The 23,127-nt window shown below is 45.1% G+C and overlaps 1 protein-coding gene across 2 annotated transcripts in view; it reads right to left on the bottom strand.

Annotated features, from left to right (window-relative positions):
- The window catches only part of LOC138580432 (bactericidal permeability-increasing protein-like), a 279,140-nt gene that overhangs the window by 11,902 nt on the left and 244,111 nt on the right, over positions 1–23,127 (bottom strand). For both annotated transcript variants that reach the window (XM_069650973.1, XM_069650972.1), the window contains exons 14-15: positions 22,789–22,852; positions 22,609–22,685 (exon numbers count right to left, since the gene is read on the bottom strand). In XM_069650973.1, the coding sequence (XP_069507074.1) occupies positions 22,609–22,685; positions 22,789–22,852 (141 nt within the window). The remainder of the gene's footprint in view (positions 1–22,608; positions 22,686–22,788; positions 22,853–23,127) is intronic.

Genomic DNA, 23,127 nt, shown 5'->3' with positions numbered 1-23,127 from the left:
TCCTATGCTACAAGAAAAGGGCATCCTCTTTGCCTCTTCTGCCTTACTACCACAAGTATAACCTGTCTCTGCTTCCACACTGACTAGCTCTCAACTTCAACAGTCTCAGCATTACAGATTATTGGGTCAATCTTCTTACAAGCACCCAGCCACCTACCCCAGCTTTATTCACACTTTCTTGGTTCCAGTAGCTAGCTCAAAGCTGTATTGTCACACTTCCAGCTTCAAATAGAAATGTCACACTTGTATCAGAGGACACTGGACCTTTAACAACTTCATCAGTTAGGTGGATACATTTAAACAAGGGTTTCTTCACTATAGAAAGGGTTAGCCTCTTGGCTTGGGTAATGCTTATTCTTCTCGGTAATACAACAATGTCTGGGTTTAAAGAATATTTGTTCTTAGTGTTATAAGCTTCACTCTTCAAAGGTAAAACAGATTTAGGCACACACGACCATTCTTAAAGGTAGATCGTTAGCCTTAAATACTTGGAAGTGGTCTGACTCCCACATGTTATTATGGAGATGCTTTCTAACTCCTGTCGGGAATCACAATAGGCCACATGCGACCTTCCTTTGATGCTGTAATTGTAACAATTATGAAATTCAATATTAGGTTTTCAGAGTGTTTAACAAGCGATCCCTCTTTCATTAGAGACACACGACCACTCCGGCAACATTAAGAGTTTACCAATGGGAACTTTTACTGGAAGTGCGTGTGATACATTTCGATTGTATAGAATAGCTTTCATGACAACAAACTGTTCCTACTTGCTTCTGCTCTTACGCAAGTGAATTTAGAGTTGGTAACAGTTACTGGCAAGGGTTTCTGAGTGATCCTGAATGTGGAGCTTCACTCACCGGCTCTAGGAACACTGCGGTTGCGGGCTGCTTCAACTTCCCAACTTCTTCCTCTTCTACTACGGCTTTAGGCATACTTGGGACCCATACCCCTCTGCAGCATGGGTGCCTCACATCCAGCAAGGCCAACTTGGAGTCTCTTACACTCCTGCATACCTCGGCTTGCTTCTTGCTATGGGCCGTCGGGCTCCAGCACGGTCAAGGCTTTGCAATTACAGACCCTAGGCGCACCTGGGAAGACCGTCACTCTCAGCTTGTCTCTCTCAGTGCAGCCACGGCAAGGCAAGGTTTGTGAACACAGGGCTCCCTCAGAACTTCCAGGGGAGATCTGCTGTCTCCATGTCCCGGCATCCCTTCTGTCATCACACTTCCTCATGAACTGCCAGCCTCGTGCCTTTCTGCTTCTGCTACTACTGCAAGCCCTCCAGCTCCTACTCCCTCTCCGTCTCCTTCTGCCACTCCTTCTTTCCTCCATCTGCTGCTCCAGCCTTTTATGCCTCTGAGGTGGGGCAATTAGTTTCAGGAGAAGGCCATTACTATCAATTGACTCACCCTCGTAAAGGCTGTTAGGCCTAATTGCCTGTCTTCTATATCTGCTTGGCCCTTCAGCCCTTGTCTCAATCCTACTGGATTCTGGGACATGTATTTTATTTTCTCAACTTCAGGTTTTTCTATCTCTTGTGTAATTTTAAGGGTAGATTGAATTCCTGTAATACTTTTAACTGAGGCGCTATAGCTTTTAACCTTATTAGAGAAAAATGGTGTAGAGAAGGCAACACTTTCATTATTCCTTGTAATGTAACTTTGGTATTGAGGAGGGCATTTTAATTTAGGGATCAAAAGGATTCTTTGTTGTAATAGAATAGGCTTGGGTATTACAACCATAGATTTTACCATCTTAGATTTAACAATAGGTTGCGAGATGTTAAAATGGTAATAAGCCAACCTCTTCTGGCATAGTGGTAAGAGTCTCCTTTTCGGAGGAAAAATACTGTGTCTCCTCCCACGGAATCGCCTCACTACCCTGGGCCCCGTCTCCACTGAGGTGATCCTCCCACAGTACATTGCCCCCAGGGTTGGGATCAGTAAGCGTTTGCCTTCCCCTGGCCACCTAGGAGGAGACTTTAGGCAGGATTTTAGTGAAGGATCTGCACTGTTCTATGGCATTTATTCCACTCAGGAGGTTTTACAACCATGTTTTAGCTCACTTCACCCTTCACAGAGGAAAAATACCCATTTGCATATCAGTCTGGTCGCACCCACAAGGGCAGTCCAGCTGAAATGCTAGACAACTCTACTGTGAACAAGAGTATCATCTGCAACCCCAAACACGTGTTTCGGCCTTGTTGGGCCTCCTCAGTGAGGTGAAGCTAAGATTCTCTAAGGCACAGTGAGCACAGTGAAAAGGGCAGAGCACCAAGAGTATGGCAGGAAACTAGGAATGCGGCTGGTCTAGCCTTTGGGCTGTTTTCTAATAATCTTTTGAAACAGCTTCTGATTCAACAAGAGTTGAGACGAGGAGTATGACTCCCTTCTCCTGGTCAAACTGCATTAGTCTCAAAGTCTGTTTTCAGATAGTCTCTGGTGAAAGCCTTTAGGAATCCTTGCAGTTACTCCCATGGACTTTCCTTGGCTCGACCAATTGTCCAACAGTTCTTCCTTTTCAACACAATGTACTCTCCCAGGCTTCCCTGGTCTTCTCCTTCAGCAATTAAACCAGGGAGATCACTCCCAAAGTGTCCTTGGCTTCGTCCATTATTCTTAACAGCACTATTGTTAAAGAGACCACATTGACTTCCTTGATTCATAATGTCTCTCTTAGGATTATTGTGACGCGGAAGAATCCTCCCGAGGCACTCTTCACTTTTGAAATCTTCCATTTGATTATTCTGATGAGGAAGATTAGTCTTGATGCCTTCCTAACTTGTGGTCATTTTGGCACTGTTACTGTGACGAGGGGAATTGGTCCCAAGATGTTCTTCAGTCTTGATACCTTATCGGTAATTACTCTGACCAAGGAAATTGCTCCTGAGGTGTTCTTCACCTTTAATACCTTCTCAGTAATTACTGTGATGAGGGAGATTACCCCCGAAGTATTCTTCAGTATTGCCCAGGCCACTCCTAGGTCTCACGTGACTCCTGTTACCTTCTTTCTCATAGGGGCACGTCACCAGCTCTTCCAGGGGTGCTGGTCTCACGTCTTCTTGCTGATTGCTCTCAGCGTCACTCACTCTCTTGCTCTCCCGTTGGCTCCACAGTTTATTGGGCTTTTCTGTGCCAGCGTAGTTGAAGGTCTGGACTGTCCACCTCCCCGAGATCACGCCACCATTAGCCTGGTTCCAGCTTCTGCATAGGTCAGTTCTACACTCTAAGACAGGGAATTCCTGCAAGCCTTCCACAACATCCTCACCTCGCTTCCACGTTCCCAGGTTTGAAACTCCTGGGTTTCAGCAGACTGCCTTACCTGAGACTTCACCGTTTTGCTGGAGCTGATGATTTAGGGCCGGTCCCCTGTAGGAGCTAGGGCACACCAGCAAAACAATACGCAGAGGCTGCCAAGTCCAAGCAGAAAGACAACCTGATAGGGGTAAAAATCCTTGTAGATGAAGCAAGCGGTTTGTAGCCTTTCAGAATGATGCAGGAGAGAAGAGTTGGTAGCAAGGTTAACGATGGCCAGCAGCAAGGAAGCGCAGCAGGAACAAGCAAAGAGTGAAAGAAGGAGGGCAAAGTGAAGGCAAGAAACAGAAAGAGCGCTGAGGCAACAAGGAAGGTTGTGATGCACAGCTTATCCGGAGAACAGCACCTTTGTTCTGAACGGTGTCTGTCCCCGCCTCTGGCGACATGTCAAAGTGTCGGCACCATCTTCTGAAAACAGTTCCCCTGTTGGTTGGCGATGTTGCAGTAATCCATCACCATTGGTCCCAAAGGGACCAGGGTGTAGGCGAAAAACGGACATCATGCCCCCTCGATGCCTTACTCCTCAAGACTTCCAAGGATGAATTCTATGAAACTGTTGTGTCAAGGTAGGAGGGTGGACATGTCGAACAGGTCCCCAGGTACGATCGGCAGGTCCATACCGTTTACAATCAATAAGATATTGTAAGGTCCCTCTATAGAAACGTGAATCACAAATTTGCTCTCCCTCATATTCCAGATGTTGGTCGGTTATCATCGGAGGAGGTACCTTCTTGGGTCGGTGCAAGCTAGATGGTGCTGTATATGGCTTGAGCAATGAGGCATGAAAGACAGAATGTATCTTCTTCCATGATGCTGGAAGCTTTAATTTAAATGCCACTGGATTGATTATTCTGCTGATTTTGAAAGGACTGTAGCATTGGGTGAAAATGTATCCTTGGTAATACGTGAGGGTAGATAGTGACTAGAGAGCCTGACCTGATCACCAGTCTGATAAGAAGGAGTATGGGATCTGTGGAGATCAACGTATGTCTTGGTCTGTGCTCTAGCCACTTATAAAGATTGGAGTTCTTGTTGTTGAATGTCTTGTAACTCCTGTAGAGTCTCTTAAACTGCAGGTACCAAAGAGCTGTGCGTTGGTAATTACCACAACCAAGTACGATGGAAGTCGTAATTGCAAAATAACGGGTCTTGCCGATGGATGAATGAGTTATTGTAAGAAAATTCTCGAGATGGTAGCAGAGAAGCCCGATTGTCTTGTGTAAACTGAGATGAAACGGCAGAGATATTGTTCTAGCGTTTAGTTCGTTCTTTCTGTCAATCCATTAGACTCTGTGTGATAGCCAGAGGATAAACATCTGTTGATGACTATATTCTTGCAGAGGGCGGTCTAGAATTTGGAAGTGTATTAAGACCCTCGATTGGAAATGATGGCCTTAGGAAGTCTGTGAAGTCTGAATATGTCCTGAAAGAACATTTGACTCATCTCAGAAGCGGTTGGTATAGTGGGACATGCAGAAAAATGTGCCATTGCATCAATTGCTACCATGATAACTGTCTCTCCTTCTGCACAGGGTAGATCCACAATGAAAGCTGTGGCAACTGATTTCCAAGGACGGGTTGCAAGGGTAGGTTGAAGTAACAATGGTACTGCTATTGTGTTCCTGACACTCAGATATTTCCTTCCCTGACTTGTTGCGGCGCTTCTACTGTTTCGTTCCACTGCCGGAGATGTGATCTGTATCAGGATTGACATTATCCCTAATCTTGGCATCTACAGCTCGTTTTGGCTCTGGCTTCTGCCATGAATTTCTCCTCTGAGACACTTATTTGGCATCCTGCTCCTGTGACTTGTCCAAAAACTATGCTCTCCTAACTTCTTGCGTCTTAAAATATGTATACCTGACTGTTGCTTCCTGCACTGATCCTAATCTCGCTCTGCTATCTTTCATACCTTTTGTAGCCCCATTACTTGCAGGTGAAGCCTTCCTTTGCTCCTGTCAAATTGTGCTTGGAGGCCCCTGTTTCCTGACTTTTCTACTTCTCTACCTTTGCTGCATCACTTATTTCAGCCTATAGCGTCCTCTCTCGACCCTAGTCTCTGCACTCTTTTTCTATGTTTATTTAACTTCTTGCTACTGTTTTGTTCTCCACATTCTTCTGTACTCCTGTTGTGTCCCTTCTTACCTGTGATATGGTTGCCCCATTTGCCTGCAAACCACTGCTGTCTGCATGTCTGATGTAGCCCACGATTCCATGAGGTGAGGCTTTTCCAGTCTGCACTCACTTACCTGCCTGTCACTACTACTGTCTGCATGTCTGATGTAGCAACCCAATCCAAGAGGTGAGGCTTTTCCAGTCTGCCCAGCCTGAACTCACTTCCTGCTTGCTTGTCTAAACTGCATTTCTGGCTACTTAATGCAGCCTACCTGCTGTTCCTGCACTTACCCAACTTGTGTTTGTTTTTTGTAACCTCTCTCCTCTTCAAACTTGCACTCCCCTTCCTCCCCCTTCATGTTCTAGCACTTGCACATTCCAAATAATCTCATGACCTAGTCAGAATGGTGTTTTTGTTCCTCCCTCCTTCCCCTCCCCCTGCACTTTCCCTCCTCCCCCACTCTCCCCTGCCCTCAAGCTATAGCACTTGTACCTTCCGAATGTTTCAAGACCTTGTAAGAATGTTATTGTTTTTATTTGTAGCCCTTCCTTGTCCCCTTCCCTTCCCTCCCTTGTCTTGATACGCCTCGAAACACATTGTTGTATAGTGTGCATTACAAATGACCAATAAATAAATAAATAAATAAATAAAATAAGATCAATAATTTGCTGACTGGCTTAGATCTGGGTGTCCTCACCTGAGTGCAGATTTGGTCATACGATTTTACATTTTGCTGCACATATGGCCACCAGAAGTGTCTCTGTACAAGATTCAGGGTTGACTGTATACTTCTATGTCCGCCTATCCTAGAGTCATGACACATTTTATGCACTTCTTGTTTTAGCCACTGCGTTGGTATACATAAGGCAGTGCCTTTAAACAATAAGCCGTCCCTATCGATAAGATCTTCAACATATGGCCAGTTTCGTGAAGCAACCAGGTCTCAGTAGCCTTTCTAACCTTCTGCAAAAAGGAGTTAACCTCAAACACAAAGGACTTTTGTGGAAACATCCTCTCTGGGGTTTGCTGCTCCTTGGGCAGACCACAACGCACCTAGATAGTGCGTCTCTAGGGTTGTTCTGAGGTCTAGGGATATATGTTAAGCGGAATCGAAACTGGGAGAAAAGATACGCCCATCTAGCATGTCGGCTGTTTTTGCAAACAAATGATTGAAGGAGTAGGTCTCGATGATCAGTCCTGATCTCTGTCTCTGTTCGGCACCCAGCACGTAGTGTATCCATTCTTGACATGCTAACTTCATTGCAAAAAGCTCCTTTTCCAATATTGAATAGTTAATCTCAGACGGTAATAAGGTCTTGGAGTAGTAAGCCAAAGGATGCTCCTTGTGATCATTAGAAAGTTGTTTCAATACTGCCCCTACAGCTCTGTCTGAAGCGTCGGTTTCCACAATGAAGGATCTATGAGTATCTGGCTGACTTAGGACTGGTGAAGTAAGGACTTGATTTAAACTGTAAAAGTCTTGTTCAACTTCTTGATCCCATTGAAAGGATGTTTTCTTCTTTAAAAGAGAGGTCAAGCGCAATAGCTTTTGGGAAAAGAAAGGTATGAACTTCCTGTAGAAGTTGGCTAGATTGAGAAAATGCTGCACTTCTTTAACAGACATCAGTGCTTTCCAGCCCCGAATTGCCTTTAACTTACATGGGCCCATTGAAACACCCTCAGGAGAGAGTATATAACCGAGGTAAGGCACTGAAGGAACATCAAAAAGGCATTTCTCCAGTTTTACTTGTAACTGATTTGTCTGTAATCGTTGAAGCACTTCAGAAACATGACGGGTGTGGTCTTCGGGGGAGCTGGAGTAAACCAAGATGTCATCTAACCAGACTATTAATGAATAGAACAGGAGGTCCACAAAGATATGGCCCATAAATCTCTGAAATATGGCAGGCGCATTGGCTAATCCAAATGGTATTATTGAGTACTCAAAATGCCCAAAGGGCGTACGAAAAGACTTGTCTCCATGTTTTATTCTGATTAAATGATATGCACCCCTGAAGACGAGTTTGCTGAAAATACAAGTCCCTTGAACTGCATTAAGAATATCTAAAATCAATGGTAAAGGGTATTTATAACAGTGTTTAAACCACAGTAATCGAGGTAGGGTATTCATTTTGAAGCTTCCTTTTTTGGTATCAAAAACGAGAGACACCAGCAGAAGAAATGAATTCTCTAAAGAGTTAATTGGCTAGGTTCTCCTGTAAATAAGCCTTTAGAGCTTCCCTTTTCAGTGGAGTCAAGCAGAGCATATGATTGAACAGCACAGTAGTTCCAGGCAAAAGCGTAATGGCAAAATCTTCCGCTATGTGGGGAGGGAGGGACTTAGTAAGCACCTTCTTGAATACTGACTTGTAAGTGTGATATTTTTCAGGGAGGGCACAACAGACCGACAGCGTAGATCTGCTATTGAGTGTAGGTGGCATGGTGATCACAGAGACTGCAGCTTTGTCTTGGCTACAAGTAGAAAGGAAATATTCAGAACCTAGGTAAGTTGGTATCCGGTCAAATGTTCGAATGCATTTGATCGAATGACAAAATGCTCGAGTCAATTTGACCGAAAACAAAAAGGTCGATTTTTTTTTAAAAAGTATATATTTTTTAGATCGACGGCACTCATCTGCATAGGTTATTTGGTGTTATGGCCCAGATCAAGCCAGAAGCCCAGGCGGTGGCTGTGTCTCTAGATGCCGAAAAGGCGTTTGACTCTGTGTCATGGACGTACCTGTTCATGGTGCTTGAGAAATTTGTACTAGGCCCTTACTTCCTGAAATGTGTCAAGGTACTATACACTAACCTGAGAGCTAGGGTGTTGACTAACCGCACCATGTCAGAATGGTTTGAGCTGGGGAGAGGTACGAGACAGGGTTGCCTGTTCTCCCCCATACTGTTCGCCCTGACAATGGAACCAGTTGCACCAGCAATTAGAGAACATCAGGTACGGAGGGGTATATGGATGGCGGGCCTGACCCAATCAATATCCCTATATGCAGATGACGCCCTATTATACATCCGGGAACCGGACACACATTTGGGTTCAGCGATGGAGGCAATGCACAAATTCGCAGAATATTCGGGATACAAAACTAATCGTTCTAAATCTGAAATTTTTCCCCTGACCCCAGCTACTAGATGTCCAAACAACACGCACGGCCTACAATGGTCCCCGGACAAGATAAGATACCTGGGGGTTATAGTGTCGGGAGACAGAACATCCTTACTTTTGAATAACAACGAATCCCTATTGAATACGATTGCTACTAAACTCTGCTTCTGGGCTAAACTTCCCATTTCACTTATTGATCGGGTAGGTATACTAAAAATTGTCATTCTTCCTAAGCTACTGTACATATTTACTAACATTCCGATTTGGCCTGGTAGGCGGATCTTTGACACTCTTAGATCCATGGCGGTGGAATTTGTCGGGTGCGGGGGGGGCGGCCAGGATGAAGTGGGAAAAAATGGTGGAACCATATAACAAAGGTGGCATAGCAGCTCCTGATTTCGAATTGTATTATCTAGTTGCACAGGCCTAGTTTGTTAAGCACTGGTATGATGAGCAGGACACCTCACCCCACATTTGCCTAGAAAAGCACGCTGCACGCCCAACTGACATACAGTCAGTCATCTTTGAAGGAAAACACAGAGATGAATGCCCATTCGATCCAGTTAGTACAACAGCACAGGCATGGTCCAAACTCTACCGTAGGCTCGGGGTGGAGACACCTTACTATGCTGAGGCCCTGTTCTGGAACTTCCCCGGTATAGCACCCACATACGATCCAGGTATACAAAACAAATGGGACCCGGAAGAGGAATTCAAAATCAAAGACATATTCCCTTATGGCAAATTTATAACGTTGGAGGAATTTAAAACAGGGATGGGAAGTGACCAATTGATGATATTGCAATATCATAGAATGAGAATGGCTTTTAAGGCTAGGTGGCCAATGTTCCCAGATGAACCCCCACCACACCCATGCCTGCTGACCCTGTCAACCCGGTCGGGAACAAGTGTCTCATGGCTATATGCGGCCGTGCAGGCTAACACTCCAACTGTAAATGTAATGAAGGCCTCCTGGGAAGCAGATCTGGGTGAAAATATAAATGACAGAACCTGGAAGAGGTACTGTGAATTGACCAAGAGGGTATCCATGAACGCGGGCCTTACGCTGATCCAATTTAAGATGTTGAACAAGTTTCACTATACCCCCAAAAAAGTTGCGAAGTTTACAAATAACAGTCCCGGTAAGTGTCAGAAATGTGGGGCGGATCAGGCTGATTCGATACACATGTACTGGAGCTGTCCTCGTGTGCATGAATTCTGGGGCGAGGTAGCAAACATTCTAGAGGAAGTAACTCAGATACCGGCAGACCTCACACCACAAAAATATCTGTTTGGGGATATTGGTAAACAGTCAGAGGTAACAAGAAGGCTCTTTAACATTGCATGCGCAGTGGCAAAAAAGTGCATTCTGCAAAAATGGAAGAATGCACAGGCACCACAAGTGAGCCACTTTCTTAAGAATAATTTAATTTTAGCATTTATATTGATGAAATTGAAATAAGAAATTGATGTATGTCAATGAATGTGAAGAACACTATGTAATGTCACTCCCGAGTTCATGTAAACCGAAGAACATTTGGGCCCCGTTTAGAATATATCTATGCGAAGCAGACTCGGCCAGTAACAGCCCGGCAGGGCCCAGTGATGTGTCAAATGAGTAATACTGTTTATTCTGTTATATAACTGAACTGAATGTTGCTGTTCCGGATATATGTGATATGTGATGTTGTGGCAATGTTATGTACCACAAGCATTAAATAAAGTTAAAAAAAAAAAAGTATATATTTTTTTTTTTGCTCTAGTATAGGTTAAAAAAAGGTATTTTAACACCAAAAACTGGGGTTTCGGGGGGACCCCCCCCCCCCAAAAATTATTCAACCCTTTTTTTGGTCAAATTGACTCGAGCATATTGTCATTCGATCAAATGCATTCAAGCCTTTGACCTATAACCAAACAAGGTATGTGCTCTCCAATTTATATAAGGATTATTCATGATGATTCCTAAAATGAGTAGACGATATGCAGCCTGGATGATGTCATATGCCAAGGTTTCCACATGCTGGCATATCTACATTTGTAAGGGACAGGTATAGGTGGTAATGGGTCCGCTTTCTAGGAGTCTACCATCAACTCCTTCTACCGGATACCTTTTCTTACATAAAGGTATTGCCATGTGAGATGTCCAAGTGGAATCCATAAAATTGCCAGCTGCACCAAAATCCACTAATGCTGATACCTTGATGGAGTAGCAGAGAGAAGTAGGTCTACTGTCAGCACCAGTAAGAGAGTGGTTTCTTTCAGAGCTGATTGAAAAGCACTGTTGTCTTGCGAGAAGGGACGTAGGAATTGCTCCCGGTTCTGTGTCTCTGCTAGGATCAGGAGTTGGTGTTTTCTTTTCTCTTAGGGGCCAGATGACAGGACCTCAAGAGATCAGAAGATGATCCACAGTACATGCACAGACCATTGGTACAGCGCCTATTCCTTTTTTCCGGAGTTAATAGACCCCGAGCGGCACCTATTTGCATTGGCTCTGGGGGTTCCTTTTTCACTTCGGAAGGTATCTGGAGCTGATGGAAGCCACGTGAAGGCCTTTGATGTTTTCTTTGTCATTCCTGACGTCGCTCCTGCAACCTAGGGTCGTGGTACTCCACACAACTTGTCTTTTAGTTCTTCAGAAAGGCCACATCGGCATGAAGAAAAGCATGCTTCACCAATCCAAGTTGCCTGCATAGCCATGTGTTTGAATTTTGTAGTGTATGCAAGCAGATTCTTTTGTCCTTGATGAAAGTCCAAGAGGTCTTTCTGCGCTGTACAGCCGAGTTCTGGATGATCAAACATCTTCTTGAAGGCAATCACAAATGCAGCATAATCATTCAAGAGAGGGTTGTCAGTCGAAACCAATGTGGCAGCCCATGCCAGGGCACTTCCTGACATGTGAGTGATCAAAAAGCCCACCTTAGACCAGTCGGTCTTGAAGGAGACTTGTCTGAAAGCTCCTTATGCTTTTTTGGTCACCTTCATATATTTCTACCAAAGTGGTAGATCCAGAGAATCTCATAGGAAAGGCCTCCCTAGCCTGTAAGGCTTGTCTGAGGTATAGATTTTCAGTCTTCTGGTTTTGAAACTCAAGTGTTAGGTTTTGTACAGCTGCCTTCACATCATGCAGGTCTGCCATCTTGTCAACAGATTTTGGGCGTCGCAATCTTTTTGTAGACAGCCTAACCTGAGACTTGACAGTTTTGCGGGAGCTAAACAGATAGGGCCTGTCCTATCCAGCAACCAGGGCTCTTCGGAAAAACAGAGTACAAAGGCTGCCAGAAAGGCTAAGTCCAAGGAAAAAAGACCTGATAGGAGTAAAAACCTTGGAGATGAAACCGCCGGTTTGCAGCCCTTGAGAATGATGCAGTCGGTAGCCAGGTGAACGATGGTCAGGAGCAAGGAAGCGGAACAGAAATGAGCAGAGAGTGAAAGAAGGAGGATAAGGAGGTATATAGAAGGGGCACAAGGGAAGGCAAGAAACAAGGAAAGAGAGCAGCGAGACAAGGAAAGCTGCGGCGCGCGGCTTACCCGGAGAACAGTGCCTTTGTTGTGAATGATGTCTGGCGATATCAAAGAGTCGGTGCCATCTTGCGGTTGCCGGCGATGCCGAAAAACAGTTCACCTGTCGGTTGGCGATGTTGCAGTAATCCATCTTCATTGATCCCAAAGGAAGAAGGGGCATAAGCGTAAGCTGAGACCGGGGTTAACAGACTTCATGCCAGGTTCTTCTTTCAAGGAGCCCTTCCTAGCTTGTTATGTCCTTTAGCTGTTTAGTCCCCAGTAGAGTACTGCAGTCTTTCCTTTGTGTCCATGAACTACTCTTCGTGTATCCTCAGTGCCATCTCTTCCTAATACTATCGAGAGCTGTAAAAGGAGTAGCTTGCATAACTCTTTCAATCTTCATCCTCTCAGTACCTTTAGGAGATGGCTCAATATTAGTTTGCATAGTCTCAAGGGTAGGAGGGGTACGGAGTCCCATCACGGAATGGGAGTCCTTATCCCCATGAGGGGAGTCTGTCCCTGTGGGGTCCCACTTTCCACCAACCCTGGGAGGAATATTGGGTAGCGGCCTCACCTCCCTAGCCTCACAGGGAAGGGCTCCCCTGTGGGGAGAAGTAACGAGATCCCATGAATCGTCACACCAGATACTGTAACCCTAATGCCCTATTACTGCATGCACATTTTTATGTTACTTACTAGTAATCTTTGAGTTCTACACTTCCTCGTCACAGCTCATACTTTAAGAGCATGAGTCCATGTCTGGGGCAGAGGAAACTGCACTAGCCCTAATATTTAGCACAATCTTTATTCTCTTGCATTGCCTTGAAGCCATGTACCTAGAAATTCACTGAGGTGGCCTTTAGCAATGCCCTAAGCAGTAGCATATCAATCAAAAACACATCCTGATGGCGGGAGATGGAATCCAAGACTGAAACAAGCAAGATTTCACCCAACTGTAATGAAGATTACTGCTTTATAATCGAAGCATTACTGCTTTAACCTCCTTTCTTGACACAAATTGCACTTTAGGAAGACAAAACAAGCCTCACTGAATCTTCGATGGTTATGCTTCATTTCCTGCCAGAAGCTCAACAACGCAAGAGACCACAGAACCAACATTCAACAGTTATAGAAGAACCCCCACCATAAGCCCATATTTAGAAATAGAAAGAGCTCAGACAGAGATATACCCGACCTTCAAGCAGCTGCCTGTGGGAGTTCTCAACCACTCGATGAATAGTACAGTCAGGCGTAGAAGACGAGACAACCAAATCAGCAGATCAAACTAATACAACCACGGGGTCACAGTAATCAGAGACCCATTCAAACTTCAGAAACAGAGCAGACCAAAAACAAAACACTTTGCAAAATGGCTGAGAAATGAGAACTCTAAACAAAGGCCCCATTGGAGTGCACCCAGCAAGAGAAGTACAACACCCGTCACTAGCGAGCCATGTCACAATGGTCAATTTCAGCTCAAAATGAAAAGGAGGAGGGACAAAATGGGCCACTGGACATGACTAACCACAACCCAAATACATACAATCAAACAGGTTCCAAATGATTAAGGAGCCTTGGAGCCCTGATCGGAAAAAGATCAATGGCTACAACAAAAAGAATACTGGTTCTGATCAACCGATACTACTCCCATGCAGACGATGACTACCAGTGCAATTGACCTGGTCTTAGGCTGCAGCACCAGGGCCATCATGCCTTACAATGGAGAGCCATAAACATGGCTTTCCCCTTCCCCCCATCAAGGGGAAGATCTGTGCTATTGAGGGAGTTGTTTCCAGCCACCTGCAAGAAAAATTAAGTGTGAAAAATACAAGTACCAGAATCCTTAGAGACACTATAGTCAATTAACCTGCTACACCTGAAAAGGAAATGAAGTCAAGCCTGAGAAAGTAAAAAAACACAGCCTCCCTGAAGATTGATGGAGTCATGAAAAAGTGCGTTTGGAGGAGAAGCTAATGCAGGAAAACTTGAATGGCAACAGAGTGCGTGCCTTGTCACTAATTCTTAAACATTACAATAAAGCAACTCTAGGCAGATTATTATGGTGACCTCAGCAGGAGCACAGCACCCACAGTTACAGGCCTTACAATGCAAAAATAAGGTCCCATTATGTCAACACGGGAGGCGGCTTCAGTCTTTGCACCAGTCTGATCCTTACCCTACAGGATTATGGTTGAAACACTGGGTTCATTGGTGACAGGCTGATACAGCCTCCTCCACCCTGCACCTTTCTCCCACTCCCCCAACAGGCACAGGTAGAGGCGCCTCTCAGGAACTAAAAACGAGTATTCAGAGATGTATTCCTGCAATATTGTCTCTGAGTACCTGCATAGAATTGCAGAAGGAAGCCCTCATCACAACAGGCGTCAAGGCCCAAAACAGAGGCTATTGGACAAGTATGTAACTGAAGATTTAGCAAAGGTTTGACTGGATATATTCCATTACCAGAGAAATACACCAGAAAACTAAGCTAGTTAGAAATGTGCAAAAAGTAGCATTAATCAATGCTTTGGGGGGCGGGCTTGACTTAGAACAGCCAAGAACCTCCCCCCGAACCCCACCCCGTGTTCATTAAAGCTATTAGCACGCCTTGGCCTCCAGATGTGATGCTAATTTTGATTTTCTTTTTTTTTTTTTAAAGTAATCAAGTCTGCACCTACAGGCTAGCCCAATTTCCTTTTTAACAAAGCTAGAAACCAAGATGGTCGTCATGCAACATAGAAACGGGTGTAAGACCCTCTTCTAGGTTGCTGTCGGCATCTCAGGAGGACGGACCAGGGATGGATTGAAGCCGTGGCCTATGGCTAAGGGGCAGGGGAAGAGTGGATGGAGCTTGCAGGGATGCAGGGTGTGCTCTATCCATTGGGGGTTGGGAGGAGGGGAATGAGAAAGGAAAGAAGACAAACATAAAAATGATTGACAGGGGAGAGGCGCAGGCAGCCCACAGTGGAATGCGGCCTGATTCTGGCTAACCCACCCCCTCCCCAGGGTGTTAATTCAGGTTCAACTATGTCACTTAAAAGTATGGAAATAGGTACAAGGGATCTGCACGCATGGCACTTCGTGTTTATATGTTCTTGTAAGAGGTCAGGTATATCCTCTCTCTTTAGAAGTCAGGTATATACGTTCTCTGGGATGGGGAAGGGTTAAAAATAGAGAGGGTTCGTACAGTTGCTGACTCCCCTTCATAAGGTGAATACTCTGACTTGTAAGGGTGACAGAGGGGGATGCATGTAAGGTACCATAGTCCCTAATACTCAATATGTAAGAATTTAAAAGCTCAGTGTCTTTATTTTGCAGAATGAATGGATTGAAGGAGCGTGTGTTAAATAATATTAAACGTGAATCCTTCAAAGGGATCAGTGTCCTTAATGTTCAAGTGGGATACACAGAAAAATTGTGATAAAATGTGTAATGCACCTAAATATACTGTTAATACATATTAGCACTAATTATGTAGCCTGTGGGCCCAACACCAGCAAAATGGGCTTTGCTATAGCATAGCTTTTGTTATTTGTACTGACTCCCAGCACTTTTTAGTCATGCAATTAAAAAGGTCGGATTATGGGTAGGTTTGTGGTTTGTGGGAAGCAGAGGGGTTGTTTATAAATTGGCTCCCTGAGAGAGGTTGTGTGTTTTATTGTTGCCTATTTGCGCTTTTGCATCTGCTCGTCTGTGGTATGCATTAGCAGGGCCGGCTGGTGAATTTTTTAACTGGTAGGGCATACAGGTATGTGCCTAATATGCATGAGTAACCGAGGGCAGTGAGGGAGCCCGAACCATACACAGGTTTTTTTGGGGGGTTCTCCCTTCCCGCAAACACATTCAAAATAATGGGTTCAAATTGTGCATTTTACAGCACTTTCTGGGAAAATAAATTATAAAATGTCACACCGTTTAAAATCAATTTCGTATGGTAGCACATGAAAAATCTAAAAGATGCAACTTACAAGCCATGCCGAGGACCATTTCCCAATGTATTTTCATTATGCCTTTGCCCCCAACCTATGCTACTACTGCCAGCCAGTATGTCATGCCACAGAAAGAAAGTATATCCAGATGGCTAGGCTGGCCTACATTAGATGTTGGCAAGTATCAACATTTGTCATGTTTGTTTTACCCTTGATGCACAGTTAAAATGCACAGTAGCTGTGCATCTAGGGTAAAGCAAAGTCAAGGTTTATTATGTGTGTTAGGCAAGATTGTATGTAGTAACCCTGTTGGAGACTACACCAGCCTTGTCCTCTTGGCAATAGGTAACCCAACCTTTGGTATAGGCCTGTACTACACAAGTTGGTAGTGTAACTGGGGAGCCAGGCTTATCTCAAGAGGCGTTAATGTGAGCTGCAGGGGTTGTAACATAGAGTTTCACAGTGACAAGTATTCAAAAACACTTATACTCAAGGTTTCTTGATTAAAATAATTATTTATTAATTTAACAGTCAGTTTTAAAATAAGCCTTCTTTTGAAGGGAGCAATGTGCAATACTTAAAACGCACTTCAAAACAACACACTCCTTCAGTTCAATAAAGTAAGTAGATACCCTTTTGGGATGGCACACAGATACTTCCTACACCCTGAGGTGACTTCAGTAGTTCAGTAATTAGGGCACTGTGGACATTATTATATCACTTTTCACACTTAAATACTGAGGTTGTGGCAAAAAGGAAAAAGGTTAGGGAAGGAAACAATGGTTAACACGTTTCTCAAATAGGTAAGCTTTTTTAAATCCGCCAATGCAATGTAGGCTAACCCTTTCCCAGCTATACAAGTAAGGTATGTATGACTTTTTGGAGGAACAGTTAAACACAAAGTTGTTCAAATGTTCACTAATGTATGGTATTCTCTTCTGTTTGTAAATAATGTCTGTACCTTGTACAAATGTATGAACAATTGCCTAATCTGTCTGTAACCACGCCGTGATACCCCAGGGTCTGGGTGTGTAACAAATGAATAACAAAGAAAAAAAAGTCAGAGGGTAAGAAAAGTCTGCACGGAGCCAGGACAGGTAATCTCAATTGAGCAAAGTCTAGCGGCTGATGCACTTGGGGCAAAAGTCTTGCACAATGTTAAAGAGAGTTTTTTTGTAAAAAGAGTCACTGTTGGGTCACAAGCTGGGAGGCTTGTGAAGGGCAAAGCTGCAAGCAACTCTGCAAAGGGCAGCAATGCAAGTCTCCAGTCAGAGCAAGCAAACTACACACAAGAGGTAAGTACCCCTGGTTTCACAGTACCTTGAGTCTGAAGAAAAGGTTCCAGCTGGCTTGTGTTCCTGTTTTAGTCCTGCAGATCCTGTTGTTCCTGGGCCTCAGCTGTGGGGACAAGAGGGAAGACGTCTGGTGACTCCTGTAATATGGTTTGAAGGTCGGCGACAGCAATGGGCACATTTCAGATCAGCTGCTCTTCGCGGTTTCAGCTACTCACAAATAGCACCATTGCTGTTCTTGGACACCTTGCGGACTTTCCTTGCTTCTGGGGTCCAGTACTCGGTCGAGGTGGCTCAGGCTTTGCTAGTCCTGCTTCGAGGGAGTCTTGAAGATCTTCCAGGAGCTCGGGTCCAGCTTAAAGGCGATGCACTCGATTCTGGTGTTCCTGTCCCCTGGCACTCGGTTCCTGCAACAGCAAAGAAGTACAGCCAACAGAGAGAGGGGTTCCAGTCGAGTTTGTCTTGGGGCTGATTTGTCCCACCAACCCAAGGGGAGATTTCGCTCTTTCTGCCCTTCTCCAGTCAATTAGAAATTCAGGGCTTCAGCACTGCAGCAGGGCTTCACTGGGCAAACCAATGGTCCAAGAAGGTGCAGCAAGTTTCTCTTCCAGTTTCTTCTTCGGTTCCTTCATCCAGTGGTCGACTTCCTTGCAAAAGACCTAGCCGTTTATGCAAATTTCTCCCATTCATTCGCAGCCTAACTGTCACTCACACAGCAGGGTGCTGTCCTCCAAGGACATCCAGCAAGCCAATCAACTTTGGTTGCATTCCTGTAACCAAGGGGACTAAGCACAGGGAGTTTCAGGAACCTCCCACGCTTCCTGCCCTGCCAGACACGTTGGAGCCAGAGGTGGGCTTCACCAGTGAATCCTGCAAAAGACAAAACAAACAAATGGGCCAAACTTGGTTTGGCATACAGGGTAAATCTCAAGAAGGACCTTTCCAACAGGAAATGGCATAAAAAGAAGACTCAGACATTTTGACAAAATGGGCACCCATGTGCGCAATGCTGCAGATGAGGATTCAGCCTGCGGAAGAAAACGCACAATGGTAGGAAAAAGTAAACCACTGCCACCAGCCATAACATTTAAATGTTACATGAGAAGGTAGACAAAAGGAATACTAGGTAACCCCTCCAGCACCCTATTGTAAAATAGTGGGTGCTGGGTCTACCAAGAGAAAAAGGTAAGTTAAGTCAGTTTCACTTTACCACTTTTGGAAACAGTAGTTTATCCAAGAGAAGGTATTTAAACCTTAGCAGAAATCCAAAGGATTTTTCTGTGACACTGTGCTGAGGGTGCTGTGTGTCACAATACAAAAAGATGATGCCTATGGAGTTTGTCAGACTCCAAAACCAAAAGAAACACAGAGTTAAAATCAAAGAAAAATACACGAGAGAGTGGGGAAAAAAGGTCTCACTCTCACCAGGATAAGAATCAAAAGTCCTAAAGTCCAGCAAAAGAGCTGGGGGTCTCTAAGGTAGAAGGGAATTAACACAGAATTGAGAATTCTCCCTAACAATGTGGAATGACTGACCTACATTCAATGTAGGACAGTCTAGCCAAGTAACAACCAGAGCTGTCAACTGATACACCAGACGCGGGTTCAACCCACAAAAAAAAAACTTGTGGCGGCAAACTTGTCAGAAAACCCACAAGTAGGGCAGGCTGAGAAAAACAGTAATCACTTACCAAAGTGTGATGACCGTTTTAAATTCCAAGCAAGTCTATCATCTCTGCACAATGGCTTTACTGAGGCCTGTTTCTGCCAGTGGCAGAGATTTGACCACTTGTGATCTATTAAAGTTGGCAGACTTTGCACCCCAGAAGTGTATAGCCTTGATTTCACATCTCCCAAAAAATAGTTTGAGTGCTTTGGAGTTCTACATTTTGAATGTAAATCTTGCACTGATGTACAAGTGTTTAAACTTGGGTTAATTACAAGTCCATATAATTGTGTTTGCACCATCACTACAAATGTTCATTACTGATGTTTCAATTTGTTAAGAAAGTCACTGCTAGTAAACACATTCCCAGAGCAGCTGTACCCAAGATCACAAGTCACTCCAGTGCAATCCCATCATATCTAATTACCTATTAAAGGGTAACCCAAAGGTCCAATGCAGTGCACACTTTATCTGAGTGATGCAAATAAGATGACATGCTAATCACAAATCACATCTAATTATCAGCTCTATTGGAGAAAATACACTTGTTTATGCTATTAAACACTGTTACAGAAATGTAACTGTGTTTACTTCTAATTCTAATGTAACTGTACTCAATGTCTTGGGTTCACAGTGCATGTTGTCCTTTAGTGAGGTGGGCAGAGATATACAAATGATGCACATTTTTGGAGTGCAGGCTATGGGAGTCTGAGCAACGCATAAGTGACCCGCGAGCCCACTGTGAAAGGTTAACATTTATTGCTAATAGCACTTGTCATGTTTGCTTTACCAGTGATCCACAGTAACTGTGTGTGCATCAAGTGTAAAGCAATGAGAAGTTTTATTACGTGGATAGACTGGCCTACATTGAAAGTAGGCAGGAACAGCCTTAACCCTAACAGCACCCCAGGCGAAACATGGGAGCTACCCTAACAGCACCCCAGGCGAAACATGGGAGCTGGAGACTTTTCACTTCAAAAGGGTGGCTCTAGTCCTTGCTTTAGGAGGGCTCAAGTCTCCCACTTTGAGGAGGTTGCAGGAAGAAGGCAGCACTCTGCCTTGATGTCTGATAGCCAAGCCCTGGCCTCTGATGGGAAAGGGTGCTACCAAGACCCTCTCAGATTTCACACCTGGGAGAGCAGACTATTTACAGTTAAACATTCATTATCATGGCAGCAGCAGCAAACATACAGTGGCAGAGAACAAAAGCCCGTCAACACCATATCAGTACACTATCCCCATAACGACGCGCTTTCAAATCTGTCATGCAGCCACACTTCACACTGCAGCCACGTGGCTCCACCACGCCAGCTCAGGGGGACACCCCATGCAAAAGAAAAGCTCCCGGCACGAGCATGGGAAGCTTTCTGTCATGGGGAGCAGGGCTGACCCGGGAGATTCCCACAGCTGCTTCAGGAGACTTGGCGCGAGATTGAATGCGGAAACAGGCAGCCTTGCATCCTGTTCAAAAGATGTCCAAATATGTCTTGCAATTTACAGACATTCTTATGTGGCCAACTTCCATTACCCACTGAAAACGGTATCCCTACAAAATATCCCCACCAAAAATATTGCTGTACATATGGCCTTTTGTCTCGACATAGGCAATATTTTGTGGGGGCGGGGGTTGTGGGGGTGTCCCCCGCACATTTTAAAATAATGCCGGGGTTGTGGGGGTGTCCCCCCAGGGTCAATGAGTCAATATTGCTCCAACAGAGGATCAGGGAACCTTTCACTGAAATGGGGTGCCAGCTCCACACCAGCTCAGGGAAGCCTTTCAAAGGCTGCCCCATGCTCGTATGGCAGCGGACCCCTATTAAAGTGAAAAGCTTCCCACTCCTGCACTGGAGCGGAGAGCTTTTCACTTAAATAGGGCAAAGCCACCATGCCAGCTCAGGGGGAGACTTTGAAAGGCTGAGCCATGCTGGCATGGCAGCAGTTCCCTATTCAAATGAAAAGCTCCCCACTTCCATGCTGGAGTGCTGAGAGCCAGCACGAGAGTGGGCACTTTTCATTTAAATGGATTGGCTCCACCGCGCTAGCTGGGAGGAGCCCTTGAACGGTTCTCCCGAGATGGTGTGGCAGCTGCGCCCTTTGCAACAGAAAAGCTACCCTCATGCTGGCGGGGCAGAGGTGCTCAGATTAAGTTAAAAGCTCTTCCCACCGGGGTGAGAGGGGAGGTTTTCACCTATTTAGGGCACCATTGCAGCGCCACCATGGGGGAGCCTTTTATTTTACATAGGGCTCTCTCACACACACACACACACACACTCTCTCTCTCTTACTTTGACCCGCACATTCACACACCATTCATACCCTACAAAAAATAAAATACATAGATACATGCATACAATCCATACATGCATGCATACATAATACGACCATTTCTTTTAAATACACTAACCTTGCCTACATGCCTCCACATGCACCTGCGCAGTCACAGAGAGGGCGTAGACACGCTGCCTGACAGGAGCGAATACCTCTCCATTCAGTCAGCACGTTCACGTTGAGGCTCCTCTCCTGGTCAGGTAGCGTGTCTATGCTGCTGGCATAATAATGAGAGCCTGTGCGGCCAGTCTTCCAACGCCCCCGCCGGCTCCCATTATCTGCCACTATGTTTGTGGCAGAGCTCAAAGGCGCTGCAAAAAACAAACAAAAAATTGTTTAGCGGGGGACTCAACCCTGCCGAGAGTCAGGCAGCATAGTCCGCTGTGAAAATAAAGGACACATAAAGGACACAGGAGACTGTGCTGCCGGCCTGCTACTCAGACAGGTGACAGTGCCTTGCACCCATAGTAGCGGGTCACCGTTGTGCATTAGGGTTTTGCTGGGTGTTACTGTTCAGCAAGTGCAAACCCAGCCCCTGCATGCAGATTACTGTAGGAGTATGGTGAGGTGTCAAGAGTGTGCCAAGGGCGGGTGATAGAGTTGGGGAGTTTGAGGCATGATCAATGTGTGTGATGCCCATTCTATGGAGACAGGGTGGCAGGTGGAGGGTCGTACTGTCGAGATGTGCAGGGTAAGAGAGTGATATAAATCTGTTAGCCATAGATTAGAAATTAAAATCATTCAAAACACAGGAAAGATCCTGGACGCCGCAGTCACTGTCATACACTCAGTCATTAATGAGGCCAGTAGCTATTGGAGTAACACTGTCCCTAATGTTACTTTTTTCTCACTGACCTAAAAGGGAGCCCATCTCTAATTTACCATTGCCCATTTTCCATCATTAAGACACAGCTCATCAGTATGCCACGTGGTAACATTCACACTCTGAAGGAGATTCTAACCCAACATACTTACTGCATGACCAGTCCTGTGCAGGGGGGCCTCACAGGGATCATCCATTGACATTTGCCATCGCTACACACCACTTGCCTTGTGGAACAGAGGGTCATTCATAGAGAGCGCTCTGCGTCTTCACTCATAAGCCTACACGTCCTAAGCACTCCAGGACGCACCTTATGTAGGCTATGACTCACACAAAAAGTGAAAAAAGACTAATTTGCCTGATTGAACCTGGACTCAAACCCTGAAATTGATGTCAGTGAGAAGTCCTCACACACATGGTGTGAATGGCAATGAAATGCTGCCACAATTGGGAACAGCTTGCCAGCAGTGGCGTGTGGCACACTCTTAAGGGTGGCAAGGCTCGTCCACACTTACCTGGTTTACAGTGACAGTGGGTGTCACTAGTCTGAGGTTGGCAATGGTGGGCAGGGGAAATCCTTCACGCAGCTTTGCTGGAAAAGAAATTCAGGCATAGGTCAAATATTTAGCCCCGTAAGGTGACCCAAGATAAGCAATGTGGTGGAGAGGCTCAGGTAGAACGAAGAGGGGCCTCACCGTTCACTTCTGGAATCACGACCAGCTGCAGGGCCCAAAACAGCATTGTCTGGAGGGTCTCCACCTGTAGATGTCAACAAAAGGAATTGTTATGGTGATTTATAGAGCACTAGGGATGACTTCACTCAGGGACGTCATTTCACCAAAATGCCAGGGGTAGCGGAAGTGACAACACACAACCCTTGACCCCTTGATGACATCACAGGAAGTGATGTCATTTGACCCCACCCGAAAGTGATATTGCGGGAAGCGATAAAACACGACTTTTCACTCGTTGACAGAACAGGAAGTGGCATCACATAGCATTGTACACTACGAAAAATATGGTTACGATATCAC

This window comes from Ambystoma mexicanum, chromosome 3p (genome assembly GCF_040938575.1).
Source record: "Ambystoma mexicanum isolate Mex_15411 chromosome 3p, UKY_AmexF1_1, whole genome shotgun sequence".
Taxonomy (NCBI): domain Eukaryota; kingdom Metazoa; phylum Chordata; class Amphibia; order Caudata; family Ambystomatidae; genus Ambystoma; species Ambystoma mexicanum.
Note: the sequence above shows the minus strand (reverse complement) of the source record. Positions and strands in the feature narration are given on the sequence as shown.